Source organism: Sus scrofa, chromosome 6 (genome assembly GCF_054392235.1).
Source record: "Sus scrofa isolate SSC_HxYL_T2T_F1_AM1 chromosome 6, Sscrofa_HxYL_maternal_Yorkshire_Landrace_v2.0, whole genome shotgun sequence".
NCBI lineage: Eukaryota > Metazoa > Chordata > Mammalia > Artiodactyla > Suidae > Sus > Sus scrofa.
In genome coordinates, this window is record NC_139388.1 from 1,799,616 (window position 1) to 1,811,894 (window position 12,279).

Here is a 12,279-nt window from a genome sequence, read left to right on the forward strand (position 1 = left end):
CAGACCCCGGGGCCCAGCAGGGACGCCTCGGGCTGCAGCCCGCGGGACCTGCTCTCCATCGGGAGGAAAAGGGAGGCGGGGCAAGGCTGAACTTGCAGGCTGGGGCTGACCCTGTGCGAGTGACCCCCTGCTCTGGACCCCCGGCTCTAGGCTGAGTGCCCGAGGACAGGCCACCCCACAGCTTATGTCCACGGCTCGAAGCCAGACCCAGACACCGCGGGTCCCGGAGGGCAGGCTACACGCCCTCTCCTCCCCAGTCACACAACAGGCCCGGAGGTCCACACACACCCTGCCACCCAAAAGGTGCCTCTGGGTGCCCTGGAATCTGCAACCTCCGCCATCAGGAAGGGGACAGGCGACCAGCCCTTCTGAAAGCAGGATGCCCAGGGCATGGAGAGTCTGCCCCAGGCTGGGGCCCTCACGACCTGGGGAATCCCAGAACTGGCCACGACTGTCACCCTGGGTCTTGAGGGAGCGGCTGACCTGAGCCCCTGGCCCTCAGTGGCAGCACGGTGGACACAGAGTGGCCGCGTGGGCGCCGGGCAGGCCCTCAGCAGAGGGGCTCCTGACAGCCTGCAAAACGGTGATGCTTTCAGGAAATACGGGTGTGCACAGGCAGGTGCCTAAGAGCAAACACACAGGAGGACTCGGTTCCCCTCGTGCATCCTGGCGCCTGCCAGAGAGGGCCAGAGCCCCTCCTTGTCCTGGGCCCGGGCCTCGCGTCCGGCGGAGCGGGCAGGGCTTCTCTCTCCCTCTGACGCCGTCTCCTCCTTTAGGCCCACGGTCCGCCTCCTGGGGGAGGAAAGCGCTGGGGCCGCTGACGAGGGGCCACACCACACCTCGACAAGCCCCCCGAGGCCTCCATGCGGCCTGCTGCGGCTGTGGATGGGCCTGGGCTCCTCCCCAGCGGGGAGGAGAAGTCAGGGAGCTGCGAGCCTGGGAGCTTCCTGGGCGGAGCCACCCCCAGGACAGGAAGGCAGGGCACCAGAGCAGGCAGCTGGGGGGCAAACAGCACCAGGCGATCCTTTGCCAGAAACTCAACGCATCTCCTGCGTGGCCCTGAAGGGCTGTGGTTAGTCTTGAACCGACAGCTGCCCCTCCTGGCAGCCAGGCAAACCCAGGCCTGAGGCCTCCCAGCCAGGTCTGCGCGGGTGTCGGGGGGTGGCCCAAACAAGGCACCACTTTGCCTGCAGCTGCAGACTCTCTCTCTCTCTCTGCCGCAGTTCTGGAGGCCAGGAGTCTGAGAGGCAGGCACTGGCCGGCTGGTCCCTTTGGAGGCCACGAGGGAGGGTCTCCTCTGTCCTTTTCGGGGGCCCCTAGGTGCATCCCTCTGACCCTTCAGCATCACACGGTGACCTGCCTACACCCTCATGACACCAGACATGGGATCAGGGCCCACACCAATGACCTCATCTTAGCTACACCTGCACAGACCCCGTTCCCAAGTGGGATCCCAGCACTTATCTGGGTCAGGACCTGAGCGTACTCTGGGGTGGCAAGTCCACTCCTACGCCGTCCATCAGCCCGCTGTCGGTGCGCGCTGAGATGGGGGAGCTGGGGGTGAGCTCCCCTGGAATGCTAGCCCCCCGCCGAGCCTCAGGCTAAGGGACTGGTAGCCAAACAATTCCCATCATGGCCGCTCAGCTGCCTCACAGATTTTCAGAGGGTGCTGGAGCCACCAGGGCACCTCGAGAGTCTGAGCAGCTGCCCACAGAGGTGCCTTTGGACCAAGCAGACCCGCTGCTGGCACCTTCGGGACGTGCCTTGAAGGGACTCCAGGTGCCGCAGTCAGCGGCTTCCAGAGAGCCTGCCCTAGGCCTGGCTGTGTCCACAGAAGCTGGAGGACCTGGGAGGCTTGTCCTCGGGTGGGGCTCAGGCTCCCTGGGAGAAGCTGCCTCAAACTTGTGAGCTGGGGTGACGCATTACCAGCCAGCCTCGGCTGTCAGGGCCCTGGCACCCCAGCTGGGCAAGAAAGCCACAGACACTGACCCACGAACGCAGGCTGTGCGGAAGGTGGAAGGGCTATGAGCAGAGGTCGGGTCCCTCGTGGTGACAGAGAAGACAGCCACGCAGCCGTGCCCCCGCCCCCTGCCCTGCAAGTGCCCAGCTCCACATGCACACAGGGAGGAAGCTCCGAGAAGACGCTGTGGAGCTCAGGGCTGGAACTGAGCCCTGGACCAACAGATTCTCCTGCAGGCCCTGGGCTCGGCCAGAGGCCTGAGCCCTGTCATGCGGAGCAGCTGCTGCCACCTCACATACACACACAGACACGCGTGCACATCGGGGTGCAGGCCTGCACACTCGCGAGCGCGCACACACACGTGCGGACACAGGCACCCACGGTCCGTCCCCCCGGCCTCCAGGTCACCTTCCCCGGCTCGGCGTCTGGGACCACTGTGTCACAGCGGCATGTGAAGTGACAACAGCCCCTCCTGGAACCCCAGTACCACACAGGACGTGTGTACCAAACCCCAGTTGAAGACCCGGTGTCAGCGGCAGCTGAGGCTATCCTGTGAGGTCCCACTCCGGCCTGGGCGGGACACAGTCCTGCGAGTCTCGGCTGAACAGTGAGCCTCTGTGACCACACGGGGGCAGCTCTGAGCAGGGGCCGCACGCTTCCCTCGGGCCAACTGCTATGGTGGCCCTAGGACGGAGCACCCTACTGCAGAGGTGCTCTAAGGCCCTGGGACCCCGGTGCCGGGAGGATGAGGGTGGCAGGTCCTCCACAGGAGCCCAGGGCACCCGCAAGAGCGTCTCTCTGGGGACTGAGGACTCATCATGACCAGCGGCTGCACGGTGTGAGGCCAGGCAAGGAAGTTCAGCGTGGTGCAGGGCTGGCCCAGGTCCTGGCAGGGCTCTCTGTGTCTGAGCTGAGCCAGGAAAGGGAGGGAGGAAACAGACCAACAGCCTGCGAGGCCACAGGCTAGGTGAACAAGCAGCAAGCACCCGCCTACCCTCTGAAAACCACACTCGCGGCATCACGGGGCCAGGTCTCACCTGTGGGGCAGACCTGCGCCTTCTTCCGTGTGGGCACCACTGCCTGCACTGCCACGAGCCCTCACCAAGCGGCAGAGACCCGTGTGAGGCTGGAAGTGCCAGCCAGTGCCTAACGCCTCAGAGCCTGCTTTTTCTTCTGCAAACCTAAGACCCTGTGTGGCGTGGCCTCCCTCTCCACAGTTCTTCCGCAGACACACCACCGCCTCCACCTTGCCCCGGGGCCTCCAGGCGGCAGAGAGCACCAGGCTGCCACGAGGCACCAGGGCCTCTAAAGGCAGGCCTGCTGCACGGCCATGAAATCACCTGGTGGCTCTCAGGGGCCTGGTGCCCAGACACTGACCGCTGAACTCAGGCACCATCCACATCCAGAAAGGACGCGACACCCAGGCACGGCTCCCGCTTTGGGGCCCTGACGGACTCCAGGGGACAGGGAAGGAGGCGAGGCTGTCCCAGGTCAGCGGGCTGCTGCTGCGGGTACATGTGCTGCCCTGGGACTAAACGTCCCAGAACCACACGTCTGAACCCCCTGGAAATCTGGAATTCCAGGCCATGTCCTTTCCCCCACGGCATGAGCTTTTTGGCGGCCCGGGGCCAACTTCTGAAGCCCTGTCTCTCACCTGGAGAGGGCCCCTCTCCCCCAGGCGGGCTGACCGCCTGGGCGCCCCTCTGGCTGGTCAGCTGGGTCAGCACTGGTGCTCAGGGCTGGTACTCACCGCAACCACCGTCGCGAGTGTGCGCAGGAGGCGGGGGCGGGCGTAACCATCTGGAGCAGGGTTCTCTGAGGCTGGGCTTCACGGACGGACGCTCCCACCACGTGGGGCACGGAGCCGGGCTCGGCTGCCGCCCAGCCTTGACCTCTGCCCTTCAGTCCACGGCGAGTCGGTGCGCCAGGCGCCGGGGTCGGTGTGACTCGAGGCACACGCCAGGGAAGTCCCGTGGGTGGACGCGCAGCCCCGCGCTCCCTCCCCAGCAGCCCGCGCACCTGTCCTGGGCGTGGCCCGAAGCCCCGCCCCGCGGCCCCGCCCCGCCGCGGCCGCGCCGCGCGCTGGTTGGCTGATGAGGCGCGCCATGCTAATGACCTGACCCTCGCGGCACCTGCGGACCGCGCCGCCCGCGGGCTCCGGCGGCAGTGGGACCCGCGAGAGGGCACCATGCCGCGCTCCTTCCTGGTGAAGACGCACTCCGGCCACAGGGTCCCCAACTACGGGCAGCTGGAGACGCAGAGAGGTAGGGGCTGCGGGCTCCCTAGCCCCGCCCAGGCCTCAACTCTTGCAGGAGGGGCGAGGCCCCCTCTGAGCGGGGACACCTGCCCCAGGTGGGAGGAGGGAGCTGAGAACTTGGGACTGGAGGTAGGAAGGTGGCCTCCGGGCGCCTTGTCCACTTAAGGGGCCTCGGCCTCGAGTCGGGCAGAGTGGGCAGGGATTCCCTCTCCACTTAGAGAAGTTTTCGGGGCCCCCCCATCACTCTGGGGCTCTCCTCCGATGGCCTGGGGGCACCCATCCCAACGAAGGGGACCCAGAGCCCCCTGATGCAGGAGGGTGGAGAGGCCCAACAGGTGTTGTGGAGGGAGACGAAGCGAGCCCAGGCTCTCCCCCAAGGGCCACCCCAGAGCATCCTGGCTTGGGCGGTGAGTGGAAGGGACAAGCAGAGTGACCCAGAGGCCCTGGGGTGCCAAGGCCAGCTCATCCAGCTTTCCACGGGGCCCCTTCCAGTACTGCCCCAGCCCTCTGGGGGTCTCCTTCCCTCCAGCCCCCCTCATCCTTGAGAAGATTGTCCAGGGCAGCCTGGCCTAAAGGGCTGGGGTCTTCATCGAGTGGGGAGACAGGCATCCAGAAACCAGGACTGTGCCCTCATTCCCTCCCCTGTCAGCTCAGGGGCGGGAGGAGGTCCCAGGGCGAGGCCTCTCTAGAATGGACAGAGCCGCCCCCAGGTCTGCAGCTTCTCGGGGTAAAGACCTTCTGGGGACTGCTCAGTGACTTGGGGGAGACCGAGAGGGAAGAGGGACACTGCGGAGGAGGCCAGAGGACAGTCATGCAGTCCGTGCTGCCGCTCAGAGCTCCTTAGCCCTCTCAGGACTGGGATCCAGAGGGAGCCCAGGCTGCCACCAGGTGGCACCTTCTAGGACTGGGATCCTCAACTCAGCATATTGAAATTCAGCAGTCACCCCCAGCAATCTCCTAAAATAAAAAAGAGAGGCCAGGGCAGTGTTGGTGGTAAAGGAAACTTTGTTTCAGATGATGACACACACATATAGACTCAAAATACATAGAGAGGTGTGTGTGTATCATAGAAAATGTAACTTACGTGGGGCATAGCTTTCAAAGTTGAAAACCACTCTTTAGAGCCCAGCCACACAGTGCGTCCCACCTTACCACTGGAACGTGCCACGCAAATCCAGCATTTCTGCGAGGCCCAGAGATCGGGTCAGGAAACAGCCACAGGGCCCTTAGGGCTTGATGCCCCCCGCCCCTCCCAGCCCCAGCTTTCCGAGGGCCACATGGCCACGGGGATCCTCTTTCTGCCAGGCAGTTACCCCAGGATAGATCTGAGACACTGGATTTAGGGTCCCCCCCTCTCCATTTTCAATGGGTGCCCTTCTGATCTCCCCAGGGGACCTCTGAAGCCAGAGGGAACTTAAAAGTCTCTTCTCCCACAAACTAAGCTGCAGGATGAAAAGCCAAGCTAACCCAGAGATACACAGAAGCATTTTAAATCCTAGCAGAAGCAGAGCACCTGGCATGGTGCTCCCTCCGCCCCTCCCACTGGGTTGGCACTGGCCCCCAAGACAGGGTTTGGCTCCTGGTGATGCCCTGGCCAGGGAGTGGGTGAGCCACAGAGACTTGAGCAAGGTGACCTTGCCCTAGGGGAGCTTCCATGTGGAATGGGGGGCAGGGGTCCTAGACTCTCTGAGCACCCTAGTGCTGTATCTCCAGAAGCTCCTTGGACTTCATCTCGTAGAGGGGGTCACCATCCAGCCCCCACTTCTGGGAGGACAGGACCCCGCATGCTGCTGTTATAACCGGGCAGACTGGCGTGGAAGACGGTGAGGTCGGGAGAGCGTGAAGGATGGTGACCTGCCCTAGCCTTCCCGTGTCTCTGCACTGTCATCTCTACGGGTCTTTTTTCTTTTTTGGCCACACCTGAGGCATATGGAAGTTCCTTGGCCAGGGATCAAATCCGAGCCGCAGCTTCAATCTGTACCAAAGCCATGGCCGCACCAGATCCTTAACCCACCACGGCGCAATGGGAACTCCAGATTATTGGTGTTTTTATTGTTGAGCTTTGAGGGACCTTTACAGATTCTGGACACTAATTCTTTATCACATTCTGACTTGCAGCTATTTCCTCCATTCTCTGGGTTGTCTTTCTCAACCCAAAGCCTTAGCATGGATGTAGCGATGGGGCCAGAGAGTTATTTCAACACATGAAATACGAAAGGGGTTGAGGAGTTCCCTTGTGGCTCACCAGGTTAAGGACCCAGCATTGTTACTGCACTGGTGCAAGTTAGATCCTTGGCCCAGGAACTTCTGCATGCTCTGGGAGTGGCCAAACAAAAAAGAACGGGGTTGAGGGCTGTTTGAGGATTTGGGCTTCGGGGAAATGCAGAATTTAATGCTTGCCTTCTAACCTGTTTGTTCAAGGGGCTCAGAGGGAGGGACTGCCTGGCCCCTGAGGGCTGCTCTGGTGTCCTGTGAGATGTTTCTCTTTTTGTCTTTAAAGAGAAACCGGAAATCCCTCTTTGACCCCGTGATCCCGAGTTGTAGCCCCCAGCCCACAGCTCTGGCTCATCAGAACTTCCCCTTCACCCGGGGCTGCCAGCAGGCTGAAAGATGGGGCCGGCTTTGGCCAGGCCTGCAGGTTGGAGGGCTCGAAGCGCTGGGGCTCAGGAGTCACCGTGCACTGTCTCCCCTCCCCCCTTCCAGAAACCAGCGGCTCCTGTTCCGCCTGCAGGGGGCTAGTGGTGCCCCCCATCCTCCCAGACAAGGCAGCCCCATCCACGCCCAGCGACCCTCCCCAGCCCCGGGACCTCACCTCCATCGTCACCCACGCCCTGCCTCCCCCCACGTTCCTGTGTCACGAGGAAGCTCAGGGGGCCTCAGGGCCAGACCCCCTGGAAGTCAGCCAGGCGGGCCCTCGGGCTGGCCGGGCCCCCTGCACACCCCTCAGAGACAGCCTGAACCCCCTCAACCTGCCCACGCGCTGGCCCCCCATCCTGGGAGCAGACAGGGCCCAGGCTCTAGGTTGCCTGCGGGGCGCCGAGCGGGCCCACGGTGCCCTGGGGGGCTGCCAGTACCACAAGGCCTTCCACGCGGCCTCCCTGGCCAGGCGCCAGCAGCTGCATCACCACCTGCAGGCCCAGCGCTGCTTCACCTGCAAGTTCTGTGACAAGGACTACGGCAGCCTGGGCGCCCTCAAGATGCACATCCGCACGCACACGCTGCCCTGCCTCTGCGCCATCTGCGGCAAGGCCTTCTCCAGGCCCTGGCTGCTCCAGGGCCACATCCGGACCCACACAGGTAGACCCGCGTCTTGAGGTCATCTGGAAGGGGGGTGGGCAGCCTGGGCCCGGGAAAGAGAGCAGGGGTCGGCTTGAGAAGCAAGAGCCTGAAGCTCACACACGGCGTCTACTTCCTGGCGTCCGAAGGCCCACACGTGGGGCTCAAGATGCTCGCAAACGCTCTCTCGCTGTCTGGAGGCCGAAGTGCAGAAGCGTCGCAGGGCCACGGTCCCTCCAGGTCTGGGGGGGGTCCTTCCTGCCTCTCCCTGGTGGCCCAGGTGCTCCTGGGGCTGCGTCACCCCAGCCTCTGTTTCCGTCCTCCACGCCAGCCTCCCCCGCCACGCGTGTCTGTGTCCACATTCCCTCTGTGGGAAGGACACCTGTCACACGGCATTCAGGGCCCACACAGTCCAGCACGAGCTCAGGTGAGCTCGGCCTTACCTGCAAGGCCCTCTTTCCGAGGAAGTTCGTGCTCACAGGCGCCCGGGGTAGAACAAGGCTCTGCCGCTCGCAGGTTCACGGGGCCAAGCGCAGGGCCACGGGGCTTCCGGGCGCTGACCGTGCACCTCCGCGGCCTTCCCGAATCCTGGAGCAGCAGAGCGAGGAGCCAGAAAGGCCTGGCCTCGGGTGAGGACCCTAGGCGCCACACAGCCTGCCTGCCGGGCAGAGGTGACGGCTGGGACTTTGCCCAGGAGCAGACCTGTCCCAAGTGACAGGGCAGCAGTGGGTGGGAGACAGACAGGAAGAGAGGGTGGGCAGGGCGGGGAGCCCACGCTCTTCTCTGTGGATGGCAAAGCGCCCGGCCCAGCTCTGCCCCAGGGGCCACAGCCCAGCTCTTGTCTCAAGAGGTGAGAGCGAGACTGGGCCGGAGAGGCAGCTCCAGGCCTGGCATGTACGACACACGTCCTGCACCTGGAGCCCCATCACACCTCCGGGGGCTCAGCCCTCATCTGCGGGTGCAGGGCTCAGGCAGCCGGCCCGCCCCCCAGGGCCTCTAGGGCGGCGGGACTGGAGGCCGCGCCACCCAGGCTGACCAGATGCCTCTCAGTGACCTTCCTTTTGTACTTGCCAGGGTTGGCCCCAGGGCCAAGTCCCAACAGAAGGGCTTTGTCCAAACCCTAGGTCACCCTGATGGGGGGTGGCCTGGAAGACACAGGAATCCTCACGGCCCTGCGCCTCCTCTTGCACGCCGACCTGGGCCTGCAGTGCTGGCCTTCGGGTGGCGGGACAGCTGCCAGAAGGCTCCCAGGGCCCCTCCTGTGGGGGCTGGTGGCACTCTGGCAGAGGCAGAGGGATCTGACGAAGACCCACGCTAGACCTTTGTGCCTGCAAACAGCTTTAGCTGTTACCGTCTTGCCCAGGTTGTCAGGCCTGTGGCCCTCAGCCCTAGGGCAGGTGCGGAGGGCCCCGTCACATAGCTCTGAGGGAGAGGGCGGTGGAGGCGAAGGCGCCAGAATCGCTGTGAGCCTCTGGGTGGGGGCGGGTTATTCACTTATGAACTCGGGGCCTGGGGTGAACGACCCCGGTGGCCCCTCACTGTGTCCCCCGCTCCTCAGGTGAGAAGCCCTACACCTGCCCTCACTGCAGCCGGGCGTTCGCCGACCGCTCCAACCTGCGGGCCCATCTGCACACGCACTCGGCCACCAAGAGATACCAGTGCAAGGGCTGCTCCAAGACCTTCTCCCGCGTGGCGCTCCTGGCGCGGCACGAGGAGTCCGGCTGCTGCCCTGGGCCCTGAGCCGCTGCCCTTCCCTGCCCACGGGAGGCCTCTCTAGGGGAAGACTCCTGTCCAGATGAGAACGGATATTCTGTTTACCACCAGCCCCGGGCTTCGGCTCTGTTCCTCCCGGTTTCAGCCTGCTGGGGGCCGGCCCTGGACGCCCCCTCCTCCAGACCAGCGGTTGCCCTCGGGGCCAGCACCTCCCTGGGGTCCACTCACATGGGGAGAGCTCCCTGGATGCTCACCTCCACCTGCCTTTGACGGCATCTGGGCCCGGCTGTGTCATGTCACCCACGCAGAGGCCTGCCCGAGACACACACATTAGGCCGTCCTGAATGGAACGGCTGTGGGGGTGGTTCTGGGGCGCAAAGAGCCCCGCCCTCTGAGGCTGATCCTTGCCCAGGCCCTGGGGTCGGGGTGGAGGCTGAGGCCCGACCCCTCCCGAGGGAGTGGGACTCCGGACAATCGGACGCAGAGCAGGGGAAGCCGAGGGGTAAGGGCCTCGAGGGCTGTGCACTCCTGGGACGGGGAGCCCTGGTGAGCAGGGTCTCCCCTCGGAAGGAAGGCGGGATGGGGGGGTGGGGAGGGCACGAGACGGGAGCCGAGGCCACGTGTGTCCCTGGCAGGACTTCACCTCCCCAGAGTCTGTCCCACACCTGCAGCCTCCCCAGTGACCAGCCCGCACACGGGCTCCCTCAGCCGCCCCCCAGGGCTGGAGCGTCCCCCAACCAGCGAGCGACGGACCTCGGACCTGGCCTGAGACACCCGCCTTCCCAAACCAACTCAGACGCCAAGACCCTATTTCCTTCTCGTAGGTGGCCATCCCTTGGCCCCCGCTGGGCTGGTCCTGCCTCTTGCCAGCCTGTCTGCGGGCGGACCCTGGAGGGAGGCCTGAGTCTAAGGGAGACTGGCCGAGTCCTCGATGCTGGGCGGGGACCCCTGCTCCTCTCCACAGGGTCCACCTGGGTCCCCCCACGGATCCCTCCCCATCTGTCAGGGGCCAAGGGGCCCTGGGTGGCTGGTTTGATGATGGCCATCGGAGGGAGCCTGGGGACATCCCAGAGGAAAGCTGACCTTGAGAGTGGGCGTCTCTGGATCAAGGGTGACCTTGATGAAACAGCACTGAGGAGAGTCCTGCTCCAGCCTAGGCCACACCGAATGTGACGCTGGCAAGGAGACCCTCCCTGAGGAAGCCACACGTGCGCCCAGCCTCCCCGGAGGGAAGAAGAGCAGACACTGGAGCCTGAGCTGCCGTGTGGGTGTCCTGGGCCGGTGTGACAGGCCCACAGGCCAGAGGCCATAAACTGTAGAAACCTGCTCTCCCAGGCCTGGAGCCGGGACCGGAGACAGAGGGGCGGCCGCCGGTTCCTCCCCGGGCCAGGAGGGTCTGTCCCCGGCCTCGCCCAGGTCCTGCGTTCGCCGGCTCCTCGGTGTTGTGGGGCTCGTAGAAGCGTCACCCCACCTCTGCCTCCATCTTCACCAGGCGTCTCCCCGTGGGCGTGTCTGTGTCCAGTTTCCCCTTTTTCTAAGGACACCCGTGGTCCTGGGGGAACACCCACCCCCGTGACCTCACCTCGACCCGCACAAGGACCCGGGTTCCAAGTGAGGCCGCCTTCTCCGGTGTTGGGGGGGTTAGGACTTCGGTATATAAGTGGGGACACCACTCACCCTGTAATGGCCAAGAGGTGCCAGGCGGGCCCCTGTGCTTTGGGCTGGGAACCCCAAGCCACAAAGGAGGGAGCGGGTGGTGATTTTAGGACAGATTTGCTACTAACCTCCTCCAAAGGGAGTGAGAGCCCACCCCAGCCCCTCTTGAGTGGCCAGTACCCCCCCGCTGTCCTGCTCAGGGACCCCGGGGGGTAAGGAAGGCTCTGGCCTGCGGGGAGAGCCTCCCACAGTCCCCTGAAGTGCCCGGGCCTCGGCTGAGCGGGTGGGCAGCCCAGGGCTAAGCTCCAAATGTGTGTGTCCGACCATCTCACTGGGTGGCTTTTTTTTTTTTTTTTTTTTTTCGTGGCATCCAGATGCCAGAAGGAAGCTCTATTGTAAACTGTGTTCTATTTCTGAGCCCCAACATCTAAAAGAAGCGATGCACCTGTCGGGGATGGAGGAAGGGAATTTCACAGGCCTAAAATAAAGTCCATGTTTGCCCTTCTGTGCCCGCCCATGGAAAATGCTCTTATATTTATATCTGGGCTGGCAGAGGGCGGGTTGGCAGACAGGGTGAAGACGGGCCCGGCACCTGCCAGGGGGCTGACATGGATTGAATGGGGGCGACACTCCCCTCCCAGGAGGGTGGCTGAAGACAGCATGCCGCGTCCCTGACGGGGGCCATGTCCCCGGCAGTCACTCAGGCCTCGCCGCTCCCCACGGCCGTGCCTCACGGCCAGCACTGACCGGAGGCTCGCTTGCAATGCAGGTTTCTGGAGCCCTCTCCCGACACCCAGAGATGGCACTCAGGAAGGGGTCTGACCCTGGCTCCCACCTGTCCCAGGTGCGGCGGGCTCGGCCAGCTCTTTCCTCGGGGAACTGCTCTCTGCGTCCCACCTACAGGCTCATTCTCTACCCAAACTGCAGGCGTCCCATTTCCACTTTTCTCCCTGAAGAAGGCCTGTGACTGCGCTTCCCTCCGAGGCCCGGGCGGGCTACTGAGGAGCGAGGAGAGGGGCTCCGATGGCTAGGTGGGCCAAAGCGGGAGCCTCAGAAACCACCAGGACACTGGGTGAGGGGGCACGGGGGTAGGTGCTGCCTGGGCGCAGCCCTTGCACCACATGACATGCTCGCAGGAGGCACGTGAAGGGCGGCAGGCGCTACCTTCTGACTCGGATGAGCGCGGAGCGCCGCCCGCGGCTCAAGTCCCGGAGCAGGTGCAAGAGTGACGCCCAGTCTCCCACTGGGTCCCGGCCCTCCGCCCGCTGGGAGCTGGCTCTCCCGAAGCTGCAGATGCCCGAAGGTTATAGCTTCCCTTCTAGGAGCCCAGAGGCTTCTATAAATAGCAGGTTTGGCCCAGAATACTCGGGGGTTCTCTGGAAGTTTGAAAATAGCCCACGCGTTACTATCTATACTC

The 12,279-nt window shown here is 64.2% G+C and overlaps 1 protein-coding gene across 1 annotated transcript; it reads left to right on the plus strand.

Annotated features, from left to right (window-relative positions):
• Positions 1-4,112: 4,112 nt before the first annotated feature.
• On the plus strand, positions 4,113-11,367 carry SNAI3 (snail family transcriptional repressor 3). The gene is made up of 3 exons (XM_021093663.2): positions 4,113-4,224; positions 6,921-7,514; positions 9,052-11,367. Exons 1-3 carry the CDS (start codon positions 4,149-4,151, stop codon positions 9,231-9,233), a joined length of 852 nt encoding a protein of 283 aa, XP_020949322.1. The 5' UTR covers positions 4,113-4,148; the 3' UTR covers positions 9,234-11,367.
• The last annotated feature ends 912 nt before the right edge of the window (positions 11,368-12,279 follow it).